This window comes from Triticum dicoccoides, chromosome 2A (assembly GCF_002162155.2).
Source record: "Triticum dicoccoides isolate Atlit2015 ecotype Zavitan chromosome 2A, WEW_v2.0, whole genome shotgun sequence".
Lineage (NCBI taxonomy): Eukaryota > Viridiplantae > Streptophyta > Magnoliopsida > Poales > Poaceae > Triticum > Triticum dicoccoides.
Window position 1 is genome coordinate 750,160,319 of NC_041382.1, and position 27,362 is coordinate 750,187,680.

Here is a 27,362-nt window from a genome sequence, read left to right on the forward strand (position 1 = left end):
AATTTTAGTAGCAGCGATGAGTAATTAACAACGAGATTAGATCAATATATGTACTCGGCCCCCCTATACTCGAAACCTGGCTCCGCCACTGACCGTATATGACTGATGTGGCACAGACATGATGTGGGGTCCACTTATAATTACGAAACATAATTACTGGAATGGTAAACGTCTCTATGATTAGTGGGCCCTCCTGTCAGTACCTTAGCAAAAATAAAATAAAAATTGCAAAAACTGGGATCGAACCAGCAGCCTGATGGCACATTGCCTACGCTAGCCACCAAATAGAACAAGTTTTCACATTAAACTAGGCCCCTTAAGCATAATATACTTAACCACAAACTCCTGTGTCCTGAAACGGGATGCAGCCAGCGGCCCATATTGCACACGTTATTTTTTTACAGTAAATAATACGTAAATAATAATCATAATAATAAAAATACGATTCAAATATTCATGTGTTATAAGAAAGTACTCATGCCACACAATTATCCATGTGCACACAAAGTAAATATATAGAGGTATACCCTATAAAATAAAATAAATTATTAAAAAATAATCCTGCAATGTATAGAAATATTAACTTATTATTTAGAAAATACTATTTTTAGAACAAAATTATTATTTATAAAATATATTTTAAATTTTATTATTTAGAAAAATAATTAAACACTCATGGATTATATTAAAAAGTATTTTCGAATAACAAATTAATATTTCTAAAAATTACAGAAACATTTTTAAGTAAGATATTTTATTACAAACCTCTATATATTTATTTTGTGTGCACACGGATTATATAACACATGAATATTCAAATCTAGCTTTTATTATTATGATTATTATTGACATACTTCTTACATTACAAAATAATGTGCACAAAATGGGCACAGGCTGCAACCCATTTATGTATGCAGGAGTTTTCGGTTCACATACATTAAGCATGAGGGGGTTACATTCTCTTGAAAACATGTTTAGTGGAATGGTGAGCGCAGGTATTTCCCAATCGTTAGGTCGCAGGTTCAATGCCCGTCTTGTATATTTTTATATTAATTTTCTTACTAATTACTTACCGACAGATGGCCCCATTAGTCATAGGGTTATATATAGTACTCAAGTAATTCAGTTTTGTAGCTATAAATGGGCCCTACATCATGTCAGCCATACACGATGCCACGTCGACGCGCTTTATCTGTATGGATAGAATTAGCATCGTATTTGCACGTTCGTGTCAAGTTTTAGAATCAGTTCGGCGTATTTTTCAAGTTCAGACACTAAAATGAATATCGATGACAAGTTCAGGCACCACCAGTGTATTTACCTTTAAAAAAAATAGGGATGGACATAAGATGCCTGATATAGCTATAAACAAAGTGTGGATAATCATTCGGTTATCTGTGGCTACGCTCGATTGTCGATTCCATCGATGCGTGCTATGCTACATTACTATGTTCATCCTGGCCGGCCTCGAGAAAAAGAGCCAAAGACTTGCAGGAAGCCAAAACGGTAATATTATTACCAGGAAAAAGAATATTCTTTCTTTCTACGTGCATATAAAAGAGAAGCATCGATCAGACCGCCTTGGAGGTCTGAAGGAGCAGCAATGGCGCAAGAGATAGAGCACACCCAGCTCTCTGTCCGCGGCCTCAACCTGCACATTGCTCAAGTAGGAAAAGGTTGGTGGCTTTTCTCTCCGTTGTCATAGCCATGGCGACGGCCAGCAGAGTAAGTGAGCAGCTAATGGATCTGTGCATGCTTTGTGTTCATCTTGTAGATGAGCTTGGGACGGTGGTGTTCCTGCACGGCTTCCCGGAGATATGGTACTCGTGGCGCCACCAGATGCAGGCCGTGGCCGCCGCAGGGTACCGCGCCATCGCGCCGGACTGCCACGGGTACGGCCTGTCGGACCAGCCGCCGGAGCACAAGGAGCCCTCCTGGGAGGACCTCGTCGCCGACGTGCTCGCCATCCTCGACGCCCTCTCCATCCCCAAGGTAAGCAGCACCACCGAAGAAAACCATGGCCCCAAGTCCCAACTCCCAAGCGTCCATGAGTGACCGACGTCTCGTTTCCTTTCCTCGTGCGTGCGTGCGTGAGTGCAGGTGTTCCTGGTGGGCAAGGACTTCGGTGCCATGCCGGCGTACGACTTCGCGCTGCGGCACCCGGGACGCACCCGGGGCGTGGCGTGCCTGGGCATCCCCTTCAGCCCTGTGCCCTTCGACTTCGACGGCATCATGCCGGAGGGCTTCTACCCGCTGCGGTTGTCGGCGTTCTGGAAACGGGGTCCCCAGACTTGCCTGCTTATGGCCTGCGGCATGGCTTAAAGGGGGCTCAGCACGGCCCATCTTCATCAATACAAACTCAAGACCCTCGCGAAGGGCCAAGCCTCGCGGGACGGACGACGCGAATCTTTCTCTGACACGGCCTCATCAGGCTGGCTCGCAAGGAGACGGAGAGATCAAGGTGGGGTATCTCACGAGGTGCCCGTGACGCAAGCCATGATGACCAAGAGTGTCAGGCGGGTGCCAGCCCGTGCAGTGTTCTCCTTTCCCCTTGATGCAAAGGGGGCAAGCGCAGCCGTGGAGTACCGAGGCATCAAGCAAAGGTTGCCATTTCGGTGCAACAAGACCAAGACCAGGTCATTGTGGAGCCCAAGACGGCGTCACCACCAGAGTTTTGTGCAGGCGAAGACTATTTTTGTTAGAATAACTGGTACTAGCTGTCCCCTTTCAAATTAGCCTGCCATTGTTGGCTCCCTTCCCGCTCGATATTTGGAAAGAGGATCAGGGCCTCTATAAATAGGACCAGCCACCCGCAGGATGAAAAGAGGGGGGAGAGAGGCATCATCAGTTGTGAAGAGAGAGAGAGAGAAGGGTGACTGGACTCCTCCCAGCAGTTCATTGCCCCAGCCAAGAACAGGCCCTCGCAAGGTTGTTCTTCATTGTTTCCAACAAGCTTGAGTTTGCTCAATTCGGAGCTCATATGCAGAAGTTATGGCAGTTCTGGTTTTCTTGAGAGTGGTTTTTGTCTGGTCCCAGCGGTAGTACCGCGTGCCCCAGCGGTAGTACCGCTTGGAGCTCTCAGCCGTTGTACCGCTGCTTCCGGGCGGTGGTACCGCCAACTTGCTCAGCAAAGACTTGGGCGGTTGTTCCGGCCAGGCACCGCCCAAGTACCGGTCAGGCCTCTATTTTGATGCGGTACTCGGGTGGTGGTGGCCCAGTTGGTCCGGTCGTACCGGTACCACCGGTGTCCGGAGCGGTTCGACCGCTCAGGACTTAGCCGCCCGAGCGCTCAAGGCCATGCGGTTGCACCGGCCCGGTACCGCTCGACTACCGCACTCAGGGGTGACTCCCTTCTGTTCCTATGCGGTGGTTGAGCGATGGTTGGGCGGTTGGTCCGGTTGTTCTTCTCAACCGGTGCTACCGCCTGGTCGCCCGGTTGTACCGCCTGGTAGGGTTTTGCACGTATACTGTGAGTCCCGGTTGTACCGGGACCAGGAGCGGTAGTACCGCTCGTGTGCGGGCTGAGCACATAACGGTTGGATTTCCCCCTCCTATAAAAGGGGGTCTTCTTCCCCATTGAACCTAACCCTTTTGAGCTCGTGTTCTTCCCCCTTTATTGACCTTCTTTGAGCTTGCTAACTCTCATTCCCTCCATGGATTCTTCCTAGTTTTTGAGGGAAAAGAGAGAGGGGATCTAGATCCACATTTCCACCAATCACTTTTTCCTCTATGTGAGGGGAACCCCTTGGATCTAGATTTTGGAGTTCTTGGTGTTCTCCTTCTTGTTCTTCCTCTTATTTTCCTCCCTAGCATTAGTTGCTCCGGTGGGATTTGAGAGAGAAGGACTTGGGTACTCCGTGTGCCCTTACCATTGCATTTGGTGCATCGGTTTGAGTTCTCCACGGTGATACGTGGAAGTGAAGTTTGAGAAGCTTATTACTCTTGGGTGTTTGGGCACCCTAGAGCTTGTTCCTCTTGGGTGCCTTGGCGCCCTAGACGGTTGGTGTTGTTCCGAGCTCAATCATTGTGGTGTAAAGCACCGGGCAAGCGTCGGGGTCTCCAATTAGGTTGTGAAGATCGCCCCGAGCAATTTGACGGGTACCGGTGACCGCCCCCAAGGGTTGCCATTTGTACGGGTTCGGTGACCGCCCTCAAGGGTCCCTTAGTGGAATCACGACATCTTACATTGTGCGAGGGCGTGAGGAGATTACGGTGGCCCTAGTGGCTTCTTGGGGAGCATTGTGCCTCCACACCGCTCCAAACAGAGATTAGCATCCGCAAGGGTGTGAACTTCGGGATACATCATCGTCTCCGCGTGCCTCGGTTATCTCTTACCCGAGCTCTTTACTTATGCACTTTATTTTGTGATAGCCATATTGTTTCTTGTCATATATCTTGCTATCACATAGTTTCTTATCTTGCTTAGCATAAGTTGTTGGTGCACATAGGTGAGCTTAGTTGTTTTAGGTTTTGTGCTTGACAAATTAACCGCTAGGTTTATTCCGCATTTGTTCAAGCCTAAATCGTAATTATTTTAAAACGCCTATTCACCCCTCCTCTAGGCGACATCCACGATCTTTCAAGCGCGACGCTCCCGAGCGCGCTCGAGCACGTCTTCCACACCATCATCTGCCCCAAGCAAGCGCCGGGGGCCACGAATCAGCACTCCCCCTCCGGGCAGGGGGCTGGGGGTTGGCACCCTCGCGACGGCCAGGCATGCCGCGCCATAAGCCCGGCCTGGAGCCAGCCCGTCCCCAGGTGAAGAGCGCAGGGAGCGCATCAGCCAATCGCAGTCCACGACCAGGTGAGAAGCCCACGACAGGCTGGCTATGCCACGAGAAGGCCCGCGAAGGAGGATCGCGAGGTGCGCAGGGCCACAATACGCCTCGGGACGGTTCGCCTCTTCGATCGCCCTCACCACAAGGGCTCCGCTGCTCGGAGTGCTTGAGGATGGCGGAGGGGGCGAAGCCAAGGGGGATGGCTGCTCAGCCGTCTCCGCAAGTTCGGCTGGAAGGGGCCTGCGGAGCAAGGGTCAGTAAAAGCAACAGAAGAATCGGGAGCTGGAAAAGGAGAAGGCTTACTCATCAGTGGCGAAGTACTTCCTATGCTTCAGCAGGCGACAAGGGTAATCGTCGCCCAGGGCCTCCCTTCTCTTCCGGAGGGCCTCAAAGTCCACGCCGAAGCGGCCTAAAAGTTGGGCGCAGGGATCAACCAGCGACGAAGATGGAGCGTCAAAGCGATCTGCGTCAGGGGCGCCTGCCTGATGTGCGCTGCCGATCGCCTCGCCAGGAGAAGCAGCCGGAGCCTCAGGGGCCTTAGTCGTAGGCGCAGAGGGCAGCTGCTTGTCACCCTCAGCCTCAGCGGCACGGGCCCCAAGAACTGCTCCCTCATGAGTATCGTCCGGCGCTGTCACCCCGCCGAGAGCCCCCTCGGCCTCAGGTGCCTCATGCCTCCCTGCTCCGCCGCTTGAGGAAGAGTCGCCTTGGCCGACTGGAAGGGCAGTCACCACCACTGGGTTCTCGCGAGGCCCCTGGAGGCCGGCGGGGCGCGGCCCCCACTCATCAAAGATAGGCATCTGCTTCGCAAAATCGCCCCTGCTCTGGCAGAGGTACAACAAGGCCCCTCCCTGCTGGATGCTGCCGGGGTTGGGGTCCCCAGTCAGGGTCAAGAGCGCTGTCCTCAGCGCTTCAGGAGTCAGGTCCTCTTTCTGGAGCCTCATACGATCATCGCGTCCGCTGAAGGCCCACATCCGGCGGGAGTGGCGTTGGAGAGGAGCAACGCGGCGTAGCAGGAACTCCTTCACCACCTTGGGCGCTGTCACGCCAAGCAACCTCAAGAACGTGAAGCGGTGCCAGACGAAGACGAGCCAGGGGCTCTCAAGTGTCTCCTGGCCCCAGCCCGAATTGGGGACAACAGGCGAAGTTGGCTCCGATAGCAGGGGGCTGGGCACCCCTGCGTCCACATACAGCCACCGCTCGCGGAACCCAGCCGCGGGCAGGGGGAGCTTGAAGTCAAACCCAGAGGCCGCTGTCTCAGACGCGGCAACGAAGCTCACGCACGCCCAACATTGGGTAGGGTCGACAAGGCGCAGCAAGAAGAAGTGGCGCAGCAAGGCAACCGAAGGAAGGATGCCCATCATAGCCTCGCAAACAAAGACGGAGACCGAAAGGAGAGTGATGGATTCAGGACCCAGATGCATCATGTGGATCTGATAGTGGGAAAGCACGACATTGAAGAAATCAGAAAAGGGAGGAACCAGACCCGTCCACAGGGCGTCGGCAAAATACGGGACCTCGGTGACTATCCTGTCGATGGAGAAGTGGGACGCGGGCCAGGCCGTCGTCCTCCCGCATTCGTTGAAGATAGTGGCCAGAGCCGAGCTGACCTTGCCCAAGCCCTCGGCGGGGGCCGCCAACGGCGGCGGGCAAGGCGGAGACACGGGTTTCTTCCCTCTTCCCTTCTTCGTCGGAGCCATGGTGATGGGAAGGGGGGGGGAGGTTCGAGATTGGGTTGAAAACAGAAGCCGAAGTTCGAGCAGAGGAAGGACAGAGGGCGCTCGAGCAACAGAAAGGGGAACGGCTGTGTACGACTACGAGTCCGCCTAGCATGGCGCAAAATAAGGAGGGCGTGGAGGAACAGTGCCGCCCACGTCCAATCAACCGCCACGCGGCGTCCAAGGCCGTCGGCTGTTAGGGCCCGCGGCGCTTCGCTCTTGCCCTTCCGCCTCCCTGCACGGCCAAGTCCGGGCGCGCCTTGGGCCCGGGGGCTACTGTCGGCGTTCTGGGAACGGGGGTCCTCAGACTTGCCTGCCTGCGGCCTGCGGCGTGGCTCAAAGGGGGCCTCAACACGGCCCATCTTCACCAACACAAACCCAAGACTCTCGCGAGGGGCCAAGCCTCGCGGGGAGGACGACGCGGAGCTTCTCAGGCACGGCCTCATCAGGCTGGCTTGCGAGGAGGCGGAGAAATCAAGGCGGGGTACCTCACGAGGTGCTCGTGACGCAAGCCATGACGACCAAGGGCGTCAGACGGGTGCCAGCCCGCGCAGTGTCCTCCTTTCCCCTTTGGTGCAAATGGGGCAAGCGCAGCCGTGAAGTACCGAGGTATCAGGCAAAGGTTGTCATTTCGGTGCAACAAGACCAAGACCAGGAGAACTGCAAGATGGAGGTCATTGTGGAGCCCAAGACGGCGTCACCACCAGAGCTTTGTGCAGGCGAAGACTACTTTTGTCAGGATAACTGGTACTAGCTGTCCCCTTTCAAATTAGCCCGCCATTGTTGGCTCCCTTCCCGCTCGATATTTGGGAAGAGGACCAGGGCCTCTATAAATAGGACCAGCCACCCGCAGGATGGAAAGAGGGGGGTGAGAGGTTAGAGGTTGGAGAGAGGCATCATCAGTTGTGAAGAGAGAGAGAAGGGTGACTGGACTCCTCCCAGCAGTTCATCGCCCCAGCCAAGAACAGACCCTCGCGAGGCTGTTCTTCCTTGTATTGTTCGTCACTATCAGCCCAAGAGGCAATCCACCACACCACACACTGGAGTGGGGTATTACACCACAACGGTGGCCTGAACCAGTATAAATCCTGTGTCTCTTGTGTTGTTCTTTCCATAGCTTAGATCTTAGCGTGGCAGAGGGGTGCAGGTAGGTAGGAGGCGAAATCTCCGCGCGCACCTCAGTGTTCGAACCTCAAGGGTCTGCCGGAATCCGAAATCCGACAGCGGTGGCGCCAGCCGGGGCGGGCGGAGGTGGACTTTGGGCGGTACAACATCCGGTGCGTGGTGCGCACCATCTACGTGCTCTTCTCCGGCCGCGAGGTCCCGACCGCCGAGCAAGGCTAGGAGACCATGGACCTAGCCGAGAGCTCCGCGCCCCTGCCGGAGTGGTTCACCGAGGAGGACCTCGACGTGTACGCCGCGCTCTACGAGAACTCCGGCTTCGGGTACCCGATCAAAATGCCGTACGGGTCGCTGGACAAGATGGCCACCCAGCTGGAGGCCAGGTTCGAGGTGCCGGTGCTGATGGTGATGGGGGAGAAGGACTACGTCATGAAGCTGCCGGGGTTCGAGGCCGCCGTGAGGGGCGGCATGATGGCCGGCTTCGCGCCTGACCTCAAGGTCGCCTTCGTCCCGGAGGGCAGGTATTTCGTGCAGGAGCAGTTCCCGGCGCAGGTTAACGAGCTCCTCCTTGGTTTCTTGAAGGATCACCCGTGATCCTGGGCGTGGTGGGGATGACACTGTTTACAGTAGTGTAGTTGCAACTGGCAACGGTGAACGGTCGCTTGCCTTGCACAGCGACCACCACGTGTATCATTGAAGCAAATATCCAAGTCCAAATGCCCATGTATACATTTTTCATCCCAAGTCTTATTCGATGTCAACCAAAATGTGTGTCCCAGACCCGGCGATTACGGCTTGGTTGAAGCATTCGACTTTAGGTGTTGGGTTTTGGTGTGAGGTCTGGGCATGCGGCCTGGACAAAACGCACCTCTTCATCAAGTTGATAGGAGTAGCGACAGATGGTGCCAAGACAGTGGTTTCAGACTTATTGATGTATTACTTTATAAGGCCTTAGTGAATAATTAATAAAATGGTTGTATGCATCGCCTTGATGAAGAGGCCGGGGTCATCCTTCTTTTCGAAAAAAAATCATTGTATTGGAGAGATGTAAGTTTGTAAGTTATTCTAAAGTAACAAAATAAACTAGTGAAATAATGTTCCTTCTTATCTTATTCCCTCTCAGCTCATCTGAACAAACAACCCACAATTTGTCATATATGAAAACAAATTCAATAAAAGGACATATACAACCCACCATCTATCATTAGCTATTCTTGGAAAGTGTCTGACTAGCCTATAGACCAATGAACATTTATATGTTTGTACATTTTGCCTTCCACTGCTTCTTTTAATTTTACCTTTTTACGAGTAGAGATACATTTCTGTTGCATTGTATAAAAAATGATTTGCATGATTTGAGTTGTCATGTGTGATGTGTGAGGTCGTCCTTCTTGAACTAAAGCTTATGAGGGACAAGGAGGAAGTTTCTGTGCCTCAAGGGTCTTGAAGTAAAGGAGTTGTCCTATGGACAACCTCTACTCTCCGGCGTGCTAACATATTATCTTTTACAATAAGGCTTTTGCCAACTCTTCAAGTGCAAACAAATCAAACTTGGCCAACTACACTTGCAATGTTAAAGATGCTTTGAAAATACTGCAAATTAAGATTTGGTATCACTAAACTTAATATAAGTTGTCCTTTACATTTTAATAGGTTATAGTTTTGTCGTACTGCACAAAAGCATCAACCGTAAGTGAGGCCAAATAACTTGCCTTGGTTAATACGTCAAGTTCAGTATGACTAGGATAATGTAGAGGAAGGAGCCGAGGTAGAATACAAGTGTTATATCTTATGGTTTTGACGACGAAGCTGATTAGAACACCTTTTCTCACCAGCAAAAATGTGGATCCACGAGGTGCTGTGTTGTTGATAACTTGACCCGGAAGGGAAGGGGAGCGCATAAGGGTCAAATGTTCCGAAGGACATTGCTGTGACATTGTGATATGCTTACCCTTTGCTGTATTTAATGTGTAGTGTTGTGTGAACATCAAAGTAGCGGAATGAATGTATTAGATGTGTATACGTGTTATGTGAACATCCCTAATCATCCTTTAGAGCGAGGGATTTGTTATCGGAGCGAAGGTCCAGCCCATGTAGCTCTTTCTAACTAGCTCAGTCTAGATAAAAATTAACCCATGAGCCAAGTTCATGGACTAATATATTACATTTTACAAATTTTTATGGAAAGTTCATATATCTCATGTACAATTATCTTTTTTCACTCATGTGAAGCTCTAGAATGATTTCCGCAAAAAACCCCCTCTAGAATGATAATATCTCATACTCCCTTTGGGACAAGTTTTTTCTGAACGAAGGAAGTACGAAGATACAAGTGAGTGGAGTATCTAAACTCATGTTTTATGCATAACTCCATTTACTTGAAAACACTTAAAAAATTTATTTAAACTATGCAATAGAGGCCTGATCGTACTCCGGATCGGGCCAAGGTAGGCTTAACAAAGGAGTCCGAAAATGCCAACCCCAAACCTGACCCAAAACACATGAATAGTAAATTTTGCCCCATCTTCTAAAAAAAAGTAATTTTTGCCCCTTGAAGATTCGATTATTTAGATCTGATGAGTTTATATTATTGTGTCCAGCTTTTTTTGTTGGTCTAATTCTTTGTGGAAGTGAAATCTTACATCGACATCATGGTGAAGATGTAGTGATTCGACGGCCTGCACTTCTAGAGGATCATCCCTGGCTCAAGTACGTTCATCGTTCGTGCGGGCGAAAGAGTGACAACACCGTTGCTCCAGTCCAATTGTAGCTTCTTTACCAAAGTCTTTGGAGTATTTCTTCGAGCAGAGATTGATACCGCGAAGAAGGTGATTTTAAGAGATTTCATTGTAATTCTTAGTCATAGGAGTTACTTTGCATTTTTTTGAATTTTAGATCATGGATCAGTGTACATGTAATTGTTTTTTTTTGAACATCAGTACAGACACAAGCGCTCATATACACTCGCATACACTCATCCCTATGAACGCACACACACACCTTACCTCTATGAGCACCTTCTAAAGACTGAGCTGACATATCATCTTGAGATTTACGAAGTCACTGTAGACGCCTCGTCGTCGACGGAAACGTCTCCTCCCACTTTGTTATGAGTATGAATAAAGTTACAAATGTTTCTAAAAATGTAGTTTCTGCCCCTAAAAACATGACTAGTATTTATTCCTCAAAAAAGTATGAATAGTAATTTTATTATTATTTAACTGAATTATTTTTGGATTATTTAAATACATTATTATACCTATTTTCTCCCCTAAAATACCGACGTCCCAGTTTCGAGTTTTTTCCGAGCTTCTGGGCCAGGCTTTGGGCGAAAAAGCTAAGCACGAGTCGGGCCCGGATGCCGGGTTTTCGGCCCTGGGCCTTTTACCCGGGCTTCCCTCAGGTTTACCCGTGACTTTTACAATCTACTCCTAAGAAATTCCTTTTACCATTCGCTCGAAATTTTGTCTAAGAAAACCATTCGCTCGAAAATTGCCTAAAAAAATCGTTCGAAAAATAAAAATAATTCCTTTTATTATCAGAAAAACAGTCTCGTATTCTCCCGAAGCCGCACATAACCAGGCCGCGTCGCACGGCCGTCTTCCCCGTTCTCCCCCCGCCGCTCCCCCTCTCCCCCGCCGTCGCCTGCTCGCCCCCGCGGCGCAAGGCGGTGACCCTGCAGGACGATCGGAGCCGCGTCGCTCTTCGCCTCCTCCGCTCTCCCCAGCGGCGAGTAGACCGAGACGCGGAGGCCTCCCCCGGCATCGCCCGCAATGTTGCGCCGGTACGGGCACCGACCTAGGTTTCCGCCCCGCCGAATTAGGGTTTCCACGCCTAATGCCCTGCTCTCTCTTCCATTGCAGGTGCGTGCGGGATCTGTACCCGCTGCGGTCCCTCAGGAGGATCCCCAGGCCGATCTCCAGCGAGGTAATCAAGCGTCCCCGTTATGTCTCATGGCTCGATCCCCATTAGGACGGTCTCTGGTGGTTGCAGCTGGTCGAATTGCTTGCTCTGGTAGGCGTGTGCTGGGCTGAGAATTCGGTTGCTTGTGAGAGCTTATCTGGGATTGGTAGATTCGTTGATTAAGCTGCCAGTGGAGGGGTTGTGTTATGGGTGTTCATGTCTGATTAGTTTTTGGGAATGCTGCTCGTCCTGTCATTTGTTTTAGTTAACATAGCCCGTTTGTGTTCATCTGATTTGAGATGAGATTAACTAAGGGCTGTCTGTGTTTGGAGCATGATGCTGTGGTACATGTGGCAATGTTTGGAACTTAATATGAGTTGACATTAGCTTAGTTGGTAATGAAAGAATCCAATTAGATTGGCCTGACATGAATCATGTATTTTCTACTTATTTTGCTACATATGCGGTTTGTATTATTTTTCCTACGGAACACTGATTACTCGCAAACCCTTGATGAATGCTTCTAGAAGGAAATAGGACAACACCTTCTTGTGATACTTTGTAATGTTATGTTGTTAATTATTCGTTAGTAATATTGTCAGTGCAAACACAAACTTCTACTGCGAGTTGATCGGACCTGTCAAAAGCCATGTCTATGTTTTTTATTCTATGTGCTCATCACATATATTTACATAAATGCTGTGATTTTCTATGTGCAATGAATGCACACAATTTATGTTATTAGGTTTGTAATGCTTTTGCAACCGCCTTTCCTCATTCCGTTCCTTAGCTTTGGAAGTTTGCACAATAGTTGGGAGTATTTTTGCATTTTTTTCTCTTTCTATTGCTGATAGGCCTGAAGTGCAAGAAAGTGACAGAATAACCTATTTATCAGGTCCAAAGTCCAACATTCGGTCAACTCAGAAGAAACTCAACAAAAGCATCCCAACAAGGTTCAGCACAGAAATCTGTCCCTGGACCTAAAGAAGAACCTTCTAAGTCTGGAAGCAAGGTTCCAAAGCTTCTGCTTGGAACTCTGCTTGTTGGTGCTGCTGGTATGGCCGCTTATCAAGCTGGCTACATAGACCTTCAGTTTATGGATGAAAAATTGCCTTCGACCATCAGGGAACAAAATCTCACAAAGATGTATGAAAATCTGAAGTTCCCTTTTGAACAAAAGGTTGATCAGAAACAAACCATGTTGGATCCAAAGAATGACATTGTTCAGGATACACCCATGGTCCTTCCAGCTGAAGGGATTCCAACTGCCGGTGAGCAGCCTACTCCTGCAGAAGAAAAAGAAACAGAAACCGTAACCCAGGGAACACTGCCAGTTCAAGATGAGCATGGTGCTGATACTAAACTGCCGTCTCAAGATACTCTCTCTGTTGATATAAAGCCAAATGTTGTAAATAAGGCAGCAGGTGAAGTTCCTCTTGGACAAGCTGACAAGATAAGTAGCACAGTTTCTCCAGTAGAATCAAGCCCAACAACGGCTGAAGTACAAAAGGTTTGAGTTCGTCCTGAACTTGTTATATAACCACCGATTTATCATCATTTGCATGTTGATTGGTATATCAAAGTACTTATATTTTCTCATTCCAAATTGGTAATTCGATGGATTCTATAGGCTTAACAAGGATTACTGTGTTGCTTTTAGTTTTTATAGATTATACACTGTAGAGGTTATGCCATATGATTTATGCAGAAGAAATATCTAGAAATGGAGATCTGAATGAAATCCTCCAGTAATCTAGTTTTAAAAAACATGATTAGTCATGCAGCTGTCGCAGCTTGTTGTTTAACAGTACTATCATCTATCTATGTTTGTGATTTCTGAATTTTTTATTCGATTGGAATTTGACATTTAGAGCTGGCGCTCTTGAGCAATTTTGAGTTGATAGTATATTGACTTTGAGTTATATCACTGTGAAGTTTAGAACCACTAGATTGTAAGTTACATTTTAGTAACACACCACCAGTTGTTCCATGTAGCAAAACCTGACGAAACTTTTTTTATGTCTGTATTTTTGCATGATGCTGTTTCTAAGTATATATTGAATAAGGACGCTGGTAGAATCGTCTAATTGATAAATCCTTATCTGTAGGATCCATTAGGTGCTGATGTAGGTGAACATAAATCTCTTGCTGAGACATATTTACTACAGGAGGAGCATGATATTCCTAAAGATGTGGTATGTATTCCCACCTTTAAAAATTGGACAATACCAACATTGGAAGAAATACTTCCTATTGATGGAGAGGCTGCTAGAAATAAGTTGATGACACTTAATATTCATATTTCAATGTTTACTTTATCTATTTATGTTGTTAAACAGAGTGCTAAGGAGACTAAAAGTGATGGCATTGTTGGTGGTGTAAAAGCTTCCGATGATGGGAAAATTATGCTGGATATTATAGATGCTATTCATGCCGCTGAAAAAAAGCAGGCAGATACAGATGCTTACACGTATTCTGAAGAGAAAAGGAAGTTGAAGGTTTGTTATCCATTTGCACGTGATGTTTCTACTTAGCCATGGTCGTTGCTTTGTACACATCAAGGATTAGCAGTAGCATAGCATGCCTATGTATTTTTTTGTACAGTATTGTTTTCCTCCTGTTGAGCTGTTTCAGTTCTCATGGACATCCGGCAGTTCCATAGCAGCTGCAGTGCTGCTAAATTAGTTCATGTTTTTATTGATAATGACAATAGTCATTGAACCTTTTGAGCATATATACTCCCCTATTAAAAAATAAGAGCATATTATTCTCCAACACTACAAGGCTTGCAAATTTAATGACACTTTCTTCTTTTTGCCCTAGTTTGTTTCCCCCCTTTCTTCGACATTTATAACTAAACACTGCTACTCCCTCTGTTCACTTTTGTAAGTCGTTTAAGACAGCTGAAATTGAATTGTTTTAGGTGCTGTCTTAAATGCCTAAAAGGTCTTACAAAAGTGAACAGAGGGAGTATTAATTTATCCCTCTCTTATTACCAAGACATCAATACCATGGATATCATGTTTACTTCCCTTTACTTCTCTTGGTTTCATACCATTCCCAATCCACTCGTAGCAAACAAAGTAACACCTTACATCTGAATGGACGGAGTAGCACAGAGTTGACAGTAATAATTTTTTCTTGGGTATGCTTGTGTTTTTTCAGGAAAGATACGAAAAGGAGCTGAAGGATACGAGGGCCCGGGAGCTCATGTACGCTGAAGAGGCAGCAATTCTGGATAAGGTGAGTCAGGCATGCTTTTTCTGGTTTCCTTATGCACGCGCAAGTCATGTGTACGCTTGTATGTTTCTTCAGTGATGAGCCAGTTTGCTAGATGTAAAATTGGTAATATTATTGGAAATTTCATGAAAACGACAATATATGGAAAATCTTTTTCATTGTTACGTTGAGATGGCACTAACGTGATCAATCCAGGTATTTCTATGTATATTTCGAGTGTTCCACCCAACAAATATCGCGTCGACGTACGTGTAGACGTTGAAGGAGTAGTAGTTTAACAATATTTCTCAAATGTTAGTGAAATATGGATTAAATAAAATCAAAACATCAGAATTATATCTGCACAATGTGCATGCTTTTCTTCACTCTTGTCAGTGTATTTTAGTATGCACTATACTTGTATATAGTATCTTTTGTCTGTGTTTTAGTTTCAGATGATTGCTTTAATTTTGTGGCATTTTGAATTTCATGATGTTGCTTCAGGAGCTGAAGAAAGAGAAAATGAAGGCTGCTGCTGCAGTTAAAGAACTTCAAGAAAAAACTGAACAAAAGCTGATGGATGAGCTGCAGCGGAAGGTCTGTCAGATGTGCTTCGGTGTGCCATATTTTTTCTACCCTTCTTACATCAATTCTTTATGTGACTGTACTATGACTGACATAATAGGATGAGGAAGCAAGTCAACAAGTTGAGAAGGTACAAGAGTTGGCAAAAGCCGAACTGGCCGCAGCTCTTGCAAAGGAGAAAGCATCCCAGATCGAACAGATTGCTGAAGCAGATCTCAATGTATGAACCTGTACCATCTTTTCTTTTACGATGATAGGCAATGTTGTAAACAGCCTTATGAGGTTGGCATACTGCAACCCCAGTACCCTATACCAATACTTCAGGAGATGCGCGTGATAGTAGCACGTGTCTCTCAAATGCGGTTTGCTGAATTGAGCGGTTTCCTTGAAAGCTTTAGTGGTCGCACAAAAATGGTAATATCTATATACTGCTGGAGTCTCCCCTACAGCTTTCATTAAAAGTACAGATTATCTTAAGATCATGTGGACATATCAATTGAGTAAGTGCACTCCAGAAAATTCTTAGAGACCATGGTACTAGAACATGCTCACTTGCAATGAACTAAGGAGCAAGCGAATTGGTTGAATAGTGAAATTGGATGGATTTTATTGCAATCAAAGGCAGAACATTATCTAAGAAGGGACTGTTTTCCTTCTTTTAAAATAATAGGCGATCTCTGTTTGTTCTATCTTCCATGTATACATCTTCCATTGCTAGACAATTTGTGCAGTGTGTACAGTTTCAGCTTGCTTGCACTTGTTTACTGCCTTTTTGGGTTTATTTTCAGATAGATGCTTTGTGTATGGCATTCTATGCGCGATCTGAAGAAGCTCGGCAGAGTCATTCTGTTCATAAGCTTGCTCTAGTAAGTATTTCACTTTGATCCCATCATGTACTCGCTTCGGAAGGCTGGAAGCTTAGTTATTATTGTCTAATCCTCTGCTTTCAGATTTCTAATGACATAATTCTTAATTCTCTGCAGGGCACTCTTGCTTTGGAAGAAGCTCTATCCAGCGGCTCGCCAATCCGGACAGAGGTCGATCAATTGCGTAAATCTCTTGAAGGTATTGATAAAGATTCACTGTTAGAATTGGCTCTTTCATCGCTTCCAGAAGATGTTCTCAAGTATGGATCAGATACCCAGATGGAGTTAAAACAGAAGGTAGGTTTTGTGCTGCAATAAATGTTCACATCTGCTTACAGCTTTTTATTTGTGTAATGTACTGTTGTTTAATATGAACTCAGTGTGAAAACTCAAGTAATAGTAATGCATTCCTGATTGTTGTATCATTTTGAATATTAGAGATCGCTATTTACTTGCAGATGTTAATTACTTGTTTTGTTTGTAAACACATACAAGTCGTTTCAGATAGGGGTACACCCTGCAACACACACCTTTCACATCCATACCTTTGACCATTATTTTTCTAGTTATATGTAGAATAACTATAATGATCTGCAAGTACTTTTGATGCCCAAAACAATATTCATTCCCATTTGAGAACCTGAATACTTGGTAAAAGCATTGTTGAGGAAATCGTTAACTGGTAGCTGCTCGGTGGGCTGGTGAGTAGGGGATTAATAGGCTAATCGGCAAGTTAATCGGCCATTTAATCAATTAATCGGACGATTTATCGGGTAATCGGCTACTCGGGGACCCTATGAGTAGGGATTAATCGGCAAGTTAACTGGTTAATCGGATGAATTCTTGAACAGGGGGTAAAAGTCATATCTCTATTAATCATGCAATGATGTACTGTCAGTTGTCATGACACTTATTGAGCAAAAACTAGTCTGGCTACCCTTACCATCATTTCTTTTTGCAGTTTAATTCCTTGAAGGCAACAGTCAGACATTTCGGTCTTATACCATCAGGTGGTGGTGGTATACTTACGCATGCTGTCGCTCATGTTGCTTCTAACATCAAGGTGTGTTGATACAGGCAACTTTCTACTGGTCAATGAGAATTCTATATTGTGGAACCTGAAAATTTTGTATCTGAATCTTCTGATCAAGAGCTATCTAATGCTACTATTTATTCAAAGCATTATCTAATTTCAAGTCCAGACATTGTATTGCCTCCACATTTTTCACTTGTACTCCCTCCGTTTCTAAATATGTCTTTCTAGAGATTTCAATATGGACTACGTACGGAGCAAAATGAGTGAATGTACACTCTAAAATATGTCTATATACATCCGTATGTAGTTCGTATTGAAATCTCTAAAAAGACTTGTATTTAGGAACGGAGGGAGTAATAGTTGTCCTAGTTGACCCCCTGGGTTCTCTCCACCAGGCTTGATAGAGCATGGTTATCCTTTGGACTCCTTATAGCAATGGATCCTTCTGGCATGGTTACAATCAGTGATCATCTTATTAGTAAATTCGGCCGTCCTTAATAAAAAATACCTGCACTGATGAGATACTGTTGAAATTACAAATTATGCTTCTAAATCTGTTGCAACTGGTTTCAGGTCGAAGAGGACCCATCTGGAGATGGTCTTGAGTCTCTCATAAGCAGAGTGGAAGACTTGATTGTAGGAGGAGATTTGACCGCAGCAGCCGACGCCCTGACAGGAGGGTTGCAGGGGACCGCAGCGGAGGAAGCAGCTGCCGAGTGGGCGAAGCAGGCAAGGAAACGCGCGATTGCAGAGCAGACGCTCACCCTGCTTCACTCGTACGCTTCTTCGATCACATTTTCGTGATCTCGATCATTGATGGATCTTTTTTTTCTTCTATTTGGCAAGATTTACATGCCAGCGCTGCAGATTTCACGATACTCACATGTTTCTCTATACCATGTCGCAAATGCATGGTCCTTGTAAACAGAGATAATAAATTTTGCCGTGTAGCCACTTGGTATTGTGATACTCCAGTCGCCAGACAAGTTTGGATAGATATGTCAAACCTTTTTTTCCTTCTTTTTACTGAAAATGTGATGTTCGTGGTCTAGCTGCTATGGCACAGTGTAAGGTTGCAGGGGGAGGAACGCTTATGTTGCATGCAGGAATTTCCTCACTGCAAGTGATCCACTGAAAGGTTTGAGTTCAGTACCTCTTTAATGAGGCTGGGCACAGAATAGCCGCTCTGACCATATATAATTCGGGCTTGGAAAACAAAAAATTTCTGTGTAGAGATTACAATTTTATCAGTCAGAGTGCTCTTATATCTCAGTCCGTCACTTTACTATCTCTTCCAACAGGGCTCGGTTGCAACTATTGTTCAGGTGTATGAGCAACATGATTGAGCGAGTATTGTTTTTTGAGAAAGGAACAAAAGACTAAAACGCTTAAATGCACGAGTTTCTAATTCAGTGCTCTGCATCACATACTGCGCATCCTACTTATCAAAGAATCAATAGCTTCAAAGTATTTTGTTCTTTGAGAAAACCTAAAAGCTTGACCTCCAGACCACCATGCTTCGAACCAACTGTTGTGCTCCACCTCCAGCACCGCGGTAGGCAAAGGAGGGATCCGACGCGTTTTATATTCAGACGACCGCGGTAGGCAAAGGAGGGACAGCAGGTCTTCCAGCACAGCGTCTTCTAGCTGCTCGCCGGCCCGCGTCTCCGCGACCATTGTTTAGACTAGCCACAATGGGTGTTATTAGTCTATGTTACTTTCTCTATAGTGGGGAGTAACATATGTGTGGTAACATGGAGCCCTTCATTTATTAAGCTATAGACACATTTTGCCTTGATATGTGTGATGTTACTCATACTAGTAGTAACTAGTTATGTTACTACTTTCATCTCTTTCTTCATTTATTGCATGCCACATCACCTATTTAACCTAGATATGCGTGATGTTACTACCTATGTTACTTTCATTGTGGGTAGTCTTATATCCAGACGGAGGGAGTGATGAACATCTCTAATTATTTTAGCATGCAATATCACTCATACTAATTAAACAACCATGACAATAACAAATAATTTCAATCTCAAGTTTCTTAATAGGACATTGTCGGCCCAGTGGGAACCAGAGTACCACGAGCCGTTTGCCTGCGGCCCAGGAAGCGACACCAGGTGAAGGACTCAAGAGGCGACCCAACCATGGGAGCCGCGACGTAAGATGACTCGCGAGGGCCATGCCTCGCGAGGACCCTCTCCGCGAAGCAAGCACTACCGAAAACCGTCTCCCACGGCAGGTAGACTCGCGAGGCCTGTCTCATAAGGCGGCCTCCCGTGAGGCCCTCAGTGGGGGGAAGCTGCGCGACATGGATCACGTAGCTACGTACCCACCACATGGGTGACACGCCTGCGCAAGATGACAACAGTAGGGGCCATGCCAGTAGGCGCGGTCAGGGGAGGTTTCCTTTTTGGTGATAAAGGAGCAGCGGCGGCTACCTCCCCCCCAAAGCAAGTTCCAAAGCCTACCACTTCGGTGCGAGAAGACCACGAAGACACGACGCACTAGGGCAGATGTCATCGGCGAGCTCACCAGCGCGTCATGGATAGGGTCTTTTCTAGGCGGAGACTGCTTTTGTCAGGATAGAACTGAGCGTCTGCTCCCCTTTGAATTGTCATTGTGTGGCAACCCTTCCCGCCAATATTTTCGAGGAAGAGGACCCAGGGTTTTTCGAGGGTTTCCCTTAGCTCAAAACTCTCCCTGACAGACATACATCTATTAACATCTAACAATTCAGACAAATTAGCGGGCATGGCCATCAAGAAAGTTAAAATAAATAAATCAAATGCACTAACTCTGATAATCACACATTAAACCCTAAATAACATCTTATCGTTTTCACTAGGGACGATCAGAGTATGGTGTCCCTGCTAGCTAGGGATGACATGATCTCTTCTTTTGTTACCCCACAAAATGTGTTGATCATTTCACTCCCTCCCGCCCAACTGTACAACCTTTTTCTAGACATATTGATACACGAATCAACATTAAGGCTAACAACGATAGGACCGTATAGACGCCACTACATATGACAACCATATATATTGCACCGTGAATAGTGAAGAAACATGTGTTGTAATAGGACGTAGGTAGAGTACACTCAGGCATGAACTGCCGCAGTCCACTCTTCCTCACTCAGGGCTGGTGTGCCTGCATGGCCGGCTGCAGTGAGTGCATGCATGGCTGATTGCATAGTCATTTAGCCAATACTACATAAATACAATGATAGTAAATCGTGCCCCTGGGTCAATAGAGTATTACCGCTTCACTTGTTAAATAAGAGAAGTGATTTTTCACTGCCATTATCATACCACTACTAGAAAAAGGCCTACTAATGGCGCACCAGTTTTGCTTACTAATGGCGCATCACTGGTGCGCCATTAGTATCACGCCACTAGTATTTTTTACTAATGGCGCATCACTGGTGCGTCATTAGTATCTGGTATACTAATGGCGCACCACCCAGTGCACCATTAGTATATAGCACCATGCGCCATTAGTATGCCTCCCAGGGGTCATATTTAATCATGTGCTTTGGCACACTAATGGCGCACTCCGGATGGATGCTCCATTAGTATACTTGGCATACTAATGGCGCACTCTTTGATGATGCGCCATTAGTATACTTTGGCATACTAATGGCGCACTCTGTAGTGATGCGCCATTAGTATGAATATTAGATTTTTTTTACGTTTCTGATTTTTGCACAGGTTACAAAATATATTAGCACACAGCAACAATAGATTCATCGAATACAATAGAAGATTAGTCTCCGAATACAATTCATCATATTAGTCTCCGAATTCAAAAGACTGAACAAAGATAAAACATTACAAGTCCCGAGACCGCGAGTATCGAGTTTGTCTTCACATTACAAGTCGATATCGATCATCTAAACTACCATCACATAAAAGAGAGCTGCGGTCATCACGATGAGCATCATCGCGATGAAACTAGTCTTCATCCGGTTCCTCCAACGCTCCCTCCTCTCTCCCGCTAGACAGCGGGCGTATCTAGATTCCGCCTCCGCCCTAGTGGTGTACCCTTTGTAACTGTTACCGTTGAAACGGTGAACCTCTCTCCGACACTCCTCCCAGTCGTCGTAGACTCCGGGAACCTTACCCTTGTACACAACATACGACAACATCTCTATGCACAAGCCAAACAACAGATAATACATACATAAGCAATATATAAGTATGCAACAAAATGACCGGAAGAGAAAAGCAAGACATTAATAGCACGATTCATGGTCCTACTAATAAATAGCATCGATTACATCTAAGTTGAACGACTGTCCAAACCAAAGAGACATACAATTCATTAAAATTTAATTACAACATGAGCCAATCAATGTTTCAGAACTACACATCACTACTTTCGACTCGACTCATGGACAGGAGCGTGGATGAAGCCGCTGTCTATCGTGATGGTCATGAAATCGCGGGCGCTGTCAGCCTGCATTTGTAGCATTCCGTCTATCTCAATGTTGGACGGTTGATATCTGAGGAAGAACTGCCCCGAGGTATGAAGGACATCTTGATGGATGATGTCCGCAAACTCCGACTGGATGCGAAAAAATTCTTGTCTGATGTCCGCGTCCTGGATTGCCGACAAGCTCGCGGCCCAATCTTTGAGATTATTTGGTAGCAGAAGGTGATGATGGTCCCTTACGATCGCCCACATGTGATGGAGGGCGTAGTAGACATCCTTCTGACCGCTAGGCGGCTGCTTGACGCAGTAGAACGTCGTATTGTGGGCGAACACGTGCTTGCCGTACTTACGAACTGCCCTGATGAAGGTGCCTCCAGATTTGGCGTAGCCGGGGAGAACATCATCAAGAACTTTCTTGATATTTGTGTAGTCTATCTTGGAGTTACGGTTCGGGTCGAAATACGTGGCCATGGAATATTTCGGGCTTAAGAGGATGAGTGTGCAATGTGTGTCACTGCACAGAACACGGAATGTTAGAAAAAAAAGAACGATCAAAATCTAAGAAATCATATGTTACGGGGCGGTTAAGGGATGACTTACTCGGGAAAGTAAGCCACAAGGAAGTTATCCTTATCTGGGTTTGCCAGAATGACGTCTTCGAGATGTGAACTCGCGACTTGGCGGTCCCCAGCGCTGCTCAAGAGCTTGGCACGCATGTAGAAGGGGTCGACGATCACGATGTCTGGGGTCTTGTCTCTAATGATCCGCATCTCCATACTCAGCGAAAACAGCCGAACGAAGGTGTAGTGCAGCGGATGAAGGTTGAACATAGCAAAGATGTCATCAAACCGCAGGACGATTGTACCCCCGATGGCGCCATCCACAAAGCCCTTGCCCTCTAGCACCTTGGCCACGAAAACCGGGTATGCTACATCATTCTCTCTGAGACGCCGCTTCTCCAAAGAAAGAACACTGTCGTGTAGACTCCGCATAGCACCGGTTGCAGCATTGAGCATATTTGTCGGTAGCATCGCCCTACCCGCCACATGCACCCTCCTCGAGATATCCTTAGGTGAAGGTGGCCCGTCCTGAGCACGGATCGTACTCGGTGCCGGCTGGCTCGCACCGGCGGCCTTTTTAGTCGGCCGTTTCCGGCCCTTCTTCTTGATCTGCTGTAATGGGACCAAGTTCTGCTCACAGACCGCCTTCTTGAGCGTGTTGGGGCTGATAATATTTGGCACCTCCGCTATCTGAGGCTCGGTGAAGGCGGCAGCTGGAGGCGTCTCCTGAGAACTGAACGCCAGACGACGCCTGTTGCAATTGGGTTTCTCCGCCGTACCAGCTAGATCGCGGTCGTCTTGTTTGGGTTCTTGAGAAGGAGGCCCGCAGAACTCGTCAACGTACCCATGTTCGGCAAAGTACTTATCGACGTTGGTAAATGTACCATCGTCGTTGTCGTCGTCGTCCGGATCCTGTGCCATAGGGATGTCCGACATGTCCGGTAGCGTTGCGGCGCTCTTGCCATGGCTTGGCGCCGGCACGACTGGCGGTCTTGTCTGTGGGGTGGTGTCCCCCGCCCCCAAACGAATCTGGCTCTTCGGCCAAAGCAGGGGCCAGCTTACGCAGGCGCTGAGGGTCATCTCATCTTCTTCGTCGGCCCCAGCGGGTCAAATCGGAGGTAACAGCTCGTCGCAGCCTGGCAGCACCCGAACCACTTCAACCCTATACATTGTGGGTGGCATCGGATTACCGTGGAACACGGGGTTGCCCGGTTGAACGATTCTGTCCTTGGCGACATCGACCAACTCGCCGCCCACAAAGTGCAGGAGAGTGCAAGGAACGTCGACGGCGCCCTGCGAAAACATGTAGGGCGTCAGGGATGCCCAGTCAAAGGCAAGGAGATGAAGTCCTCGGTCGAGAGGCTTAGTTACCGTGATGCCGTCGAGCTCGGCTAATGCCGAGGCACCGCCAACGGCGGGCGTGCAACTGACGGAGGGGGCGCTTTCTGGCGAGGTGCCTGCCGGCGTACACCTGGGTGCATTAAACTCCAATGCCGGCGTCGGAGACACCAATACCGCCGCCACCGGAGACACCAATGGCGCCGCCGCCGTAGACACCAATACCGCCGCCGCCGGAGACACCAATGGCGCCGCCTGCGCGTTGTGCGAGTTGCTGGCCATGAAGCTAGAAATCGGGGGCGGCCCCTGTTGGCCACCCGCAATCCACGTCGTTATCCCATGAATCAAGGTAGGCATAATGCCGGTGAGCGTCGATCCCAGTTGTTGTTGCACTTGCTCTTGGACCATCTTCGGAATCTGCGCCACTTGCGCCTTGAGTGCTTCAACCTCGCGCGACTGGCTTTTCGAGCTGGTCTTTTTCTCCTTTCGCCCACCAGCGACATAGTATGACGACCATTTTGTGGACAAGCCTTTGCCGGCCACACGACCAGCTGACGTCGGCTTATTGAGCTTATCCCTGTTTTTCATTACGTTCAACGCCCTATTCAAAGGGGTGTCGAAAGGGGAGCTCTGAGACGACCCCGTGCTATTGCTTTCTTTGTCCTGCGGAAGGAACGTGAACCATTTAGAAATACTGGAGATTAATTAGAATGCAACCATATGGAGCTAATTACGCGGGGGTGTATTCCTTACCAGAACAAGCTCAAGCTCCTTGGTCTTCGGATCCGTGGTAAGCTCCTTTGTTACCGGGTCCTCCTTGTACCGGGCCCTGAGAAAGTTCCTGGTCTGCTTGTCACTGTATTTCTCGAAGCGGGGCGGTAGGCCTTGCTCGGCACGCTCCGCTTCCTCCTTGTCTCATACAGGCTCCGCCACTCTGTAACCGCCGGGACCGAGTTGGTGGACCCCTATGTTCAACTGCCGCATTTCTTTCCCCCACTGACTTGATTTGGAGGTTGCGGGGCTCTCGCACTTGATCTTGAACTCCTTGTAGTCATCTTCGCTCATCAAAGGATATTTCGCCTTTATCTTCTCATAACTATCACCTTTGTCAATCATTGCCTTCATTGTGCTTTTCCAAGTAGACATGGTCGTGCTCATCGTCGTGAGAGCGGCACCGTTCACTTTATTACCCGAGAGGCGTGTGTTTGCGAACTCAGCGGGGAACTTGTATTGTTCGTGCAGCTTCGTGAAGAGGAGGCTGCGCAAATTCCCTCAGTCCTTATGCCTTAGGTTCTCGGTGTTGATCGAGGCGGTGCTCCGGAGAATGCACCCGAGCTGAATCGAGTACCCCTTGACTACGTGTTTGGGCGCCGTCGGATGCCCGTCGGAGTTCACTTCAGTAAATTCCTCCCTGACAGTGCCGAGCACGTTCGGGCGCCGGTCCTTCCGTTGCCTCTTCGGTTGGCTGCCATCTGTGTGTGCGCCTCCATCATCAGTGGTGGCATCCGCGGCGCCATCATCAGTGGTGTCATCCCCGACGCCACTAGGGGTTGTGTAGTCAGGATTGGTGTCTTCCGCGGCGTCCTCATAGCGGTGAGGTTCTTCCTCCAACTCCTGGGACAGCTCCCAGAATTGCTTGCCACCCGAACCGCCGGCCTCATCGTTGTGGGCCATGTTTTGCTCTAAATAGGAAAAAAGTTTGGTCAAAAAGTTGGTTATTGTCAAGGAACAAGATCATGGTCTCATCATTTAGGGTTTGTCGACACCGAGGCATCCTAAAAGCTAAGCTTTTATCATTTAGGATTTGTCGACACCGAGGCACCCTAAAAGCCTAAACATACATCATTTAGGCTCTCATCGACACCGAGGCACCCTATAGAAGCCAAGTTAAGTTTTCATCATTTAGGGTTTATCGATGCCGAGGAACCCTAGGTTGGGCCTAAGCACTTGGCACTAATCACTTGACTCTATTGCCACCTATGTTGGGTTTATCATCTAGGGTTTATCGATGCTAAGGAGAATTCTAAGTTGAGCCTAATCACTTGGCTCTATTGCCACCTATGGTTTAATGCAATAAGAATGGCGGGGCAGTTGATCCTACTTAACTAAGTACTAAGATACCCCGACCCATGCATTAGTTGCAAGTACCCCATATGTCCTATTTTTAGCAAAGTCATGCTAAAATTCACAGAAAATTTCAGCATGACCTTTGCTGAAAATAGGACATATGGAGTACCCGAATTTGCCGAAACGAAAGTTAATCGACATTCCGGCAAACTCAAGGGCCTCTCGGGGTACCTGCAATATCATTATCCCCGCGTAATGAAGTCGCCAATGGGTCATTTCAGAAGATCACAAGTAGCATATCATCACAAGTACAACATCATCTATAGCTTTATATTAACAAAGCATAAGCACATATACAAAAGACCACTTATGCCAACAGTATGGTTTATATCAGATTCAGAGTTAGAAACAGGAAAAACCGGTGCTTCAAAGCCTACTGGACACAATTTACATCTATCAGTACGGGATGTCCTGACTAATTTCAAGTGTTCACAGGTGAACTTGTACCATGGATGAGCCTAGTGCTTCATTAGTCAACTGAACAGAGATAACAGGGCATAACACCATACATAAAGTGATGAGCATACATACTACTGTCCAAGCAAATTAACTGAATAGTATTGTGTCAAGTTCAGTTTAAAAATCCAGTTACTGCTTGAGTGATTTGACACCAAAAATTACTCCCAAAAATTACAATGACTGTATATATTCACTGTACAGGCTGTCAAGTTCTATTTCAGCTCAAGTTGCATTACAACACAAACACTGTAATTCATCTGCTCACAGAAAAATTAATAATCAAAATCAAATTACAATAGGGGTCCCAGGTTTGACCCCATGATACGTGCTATCCTGGGATTATTCCTCTTCTGAACAAACCATCATGCATCATTTTCTAACCAAGGCATAGCTCAGGAAAACCACTTGCTTTGACCAGAACTAGCTGATTACCCCAAATCTCATGGTAAAATTAGCAAGGCAAAGCATTTCTCTGACATGACCATAGCAAGAATGACACACTATATATAATCTGGTGAGATAGCAGCAGCAATCTCAAAAAAAGCAGAGACATCATACATACCACCTGAGCATCGCCCACAGACATCCAGGCACATCACCCACTATTGTTGCCTGTAAAAGGCCTAATATCCACTAGTATTGCCTATTGATCATATACCACCTACTCATATTTTATTCAGTCATTTTACCAGTTGTTTAACCATAGATTAGGGTCTGTCTAGGAGGTTAGTCAATGTAAAAATTGAAAAGCTAGCTAGCAGTACAGTAAGCAGCAGCAGTATTAGTGTAGCAGCAGGGCAAGAGCTTCAGCAGAAGCAGCTCAGGCAGGCGCAGGGGCGCGCGCGGGACGGCAAGCAGGGCCGGCATGGCTAGGTGCGTGCGCGGGTGTGCAAGGCAGCGAACGGCTGCCGGAGGCAGCAGGCCACCGCGGGAGGCCCGGAGCTGCGGCGGACGCGACTGCTCACGCACGAGGCACCGCAGTAGCAGCGCGTAGCAGCAAGCGGTCGGCGAAGAGAGGGGAGGGAGGGAATGGGGAATGGTGGAGAAAGGGAGAAAGGAGGAAGGAGGAGAGGTACTTGGTCGCCGGAGGGGTCGGGGTCGGCAAAGGGGTCGGGGTCGGGGTCCGAGCTCGTCTGGGTCCTCGCTCGCTGCGGTCGAAGGAGAGCAGGGGCCGGTGGCGGAGGATGGCAGGGGCAGGCGGGGTGGGTGCG

The 27,362-nt window shown here is 47.4% G+C and overlaps 1 protein-coding gene and 1 pseudogene across 1 annotated transcript; both read left to right on the forward strand.

Moving 5' to 3' along the window:
- Nucleotides 1–1,585: 1,585 nt before the first annotated feature.
- LOC119352247 lies at nt 1,586–8,209 on the forward strand (annotated as a pseudogene).
- Nucleotides 8,210–11,179: 2,970 nt separating this feature from the next.
- On the forward strand, nt 11,180–18,275 carry LOC119356920. Its single transcript, XM_037623913.1, has 12 exons — nt 11,180–11,399; nt 11,479–11,542; nt 12,414–13,028; nt 13,627–13,713; nt 13,858–14,016; nt 14,684–14,761; nt 15,242–15,334; nt 15,423–15,542; nt 16,111–16,188; nt 16,306–16,485; nt 17,150–17,251; nt 17,798–18,275. The coding sequence occupies exons 1-12, from the start codon at nt 11,389–11,391 to the stop codon at nt 18,026–18,028; spliced, it is 1,818 nt and encodes a 605-aa protein (XP_037479810.1). The 5' UTR covers nt 11,180–11,388; the 3' UTR covers nt 18,029–18,275.
- The last annotated feature ends 9,087 nt before the right edge of the window (nt 18,276–27,362 follow it).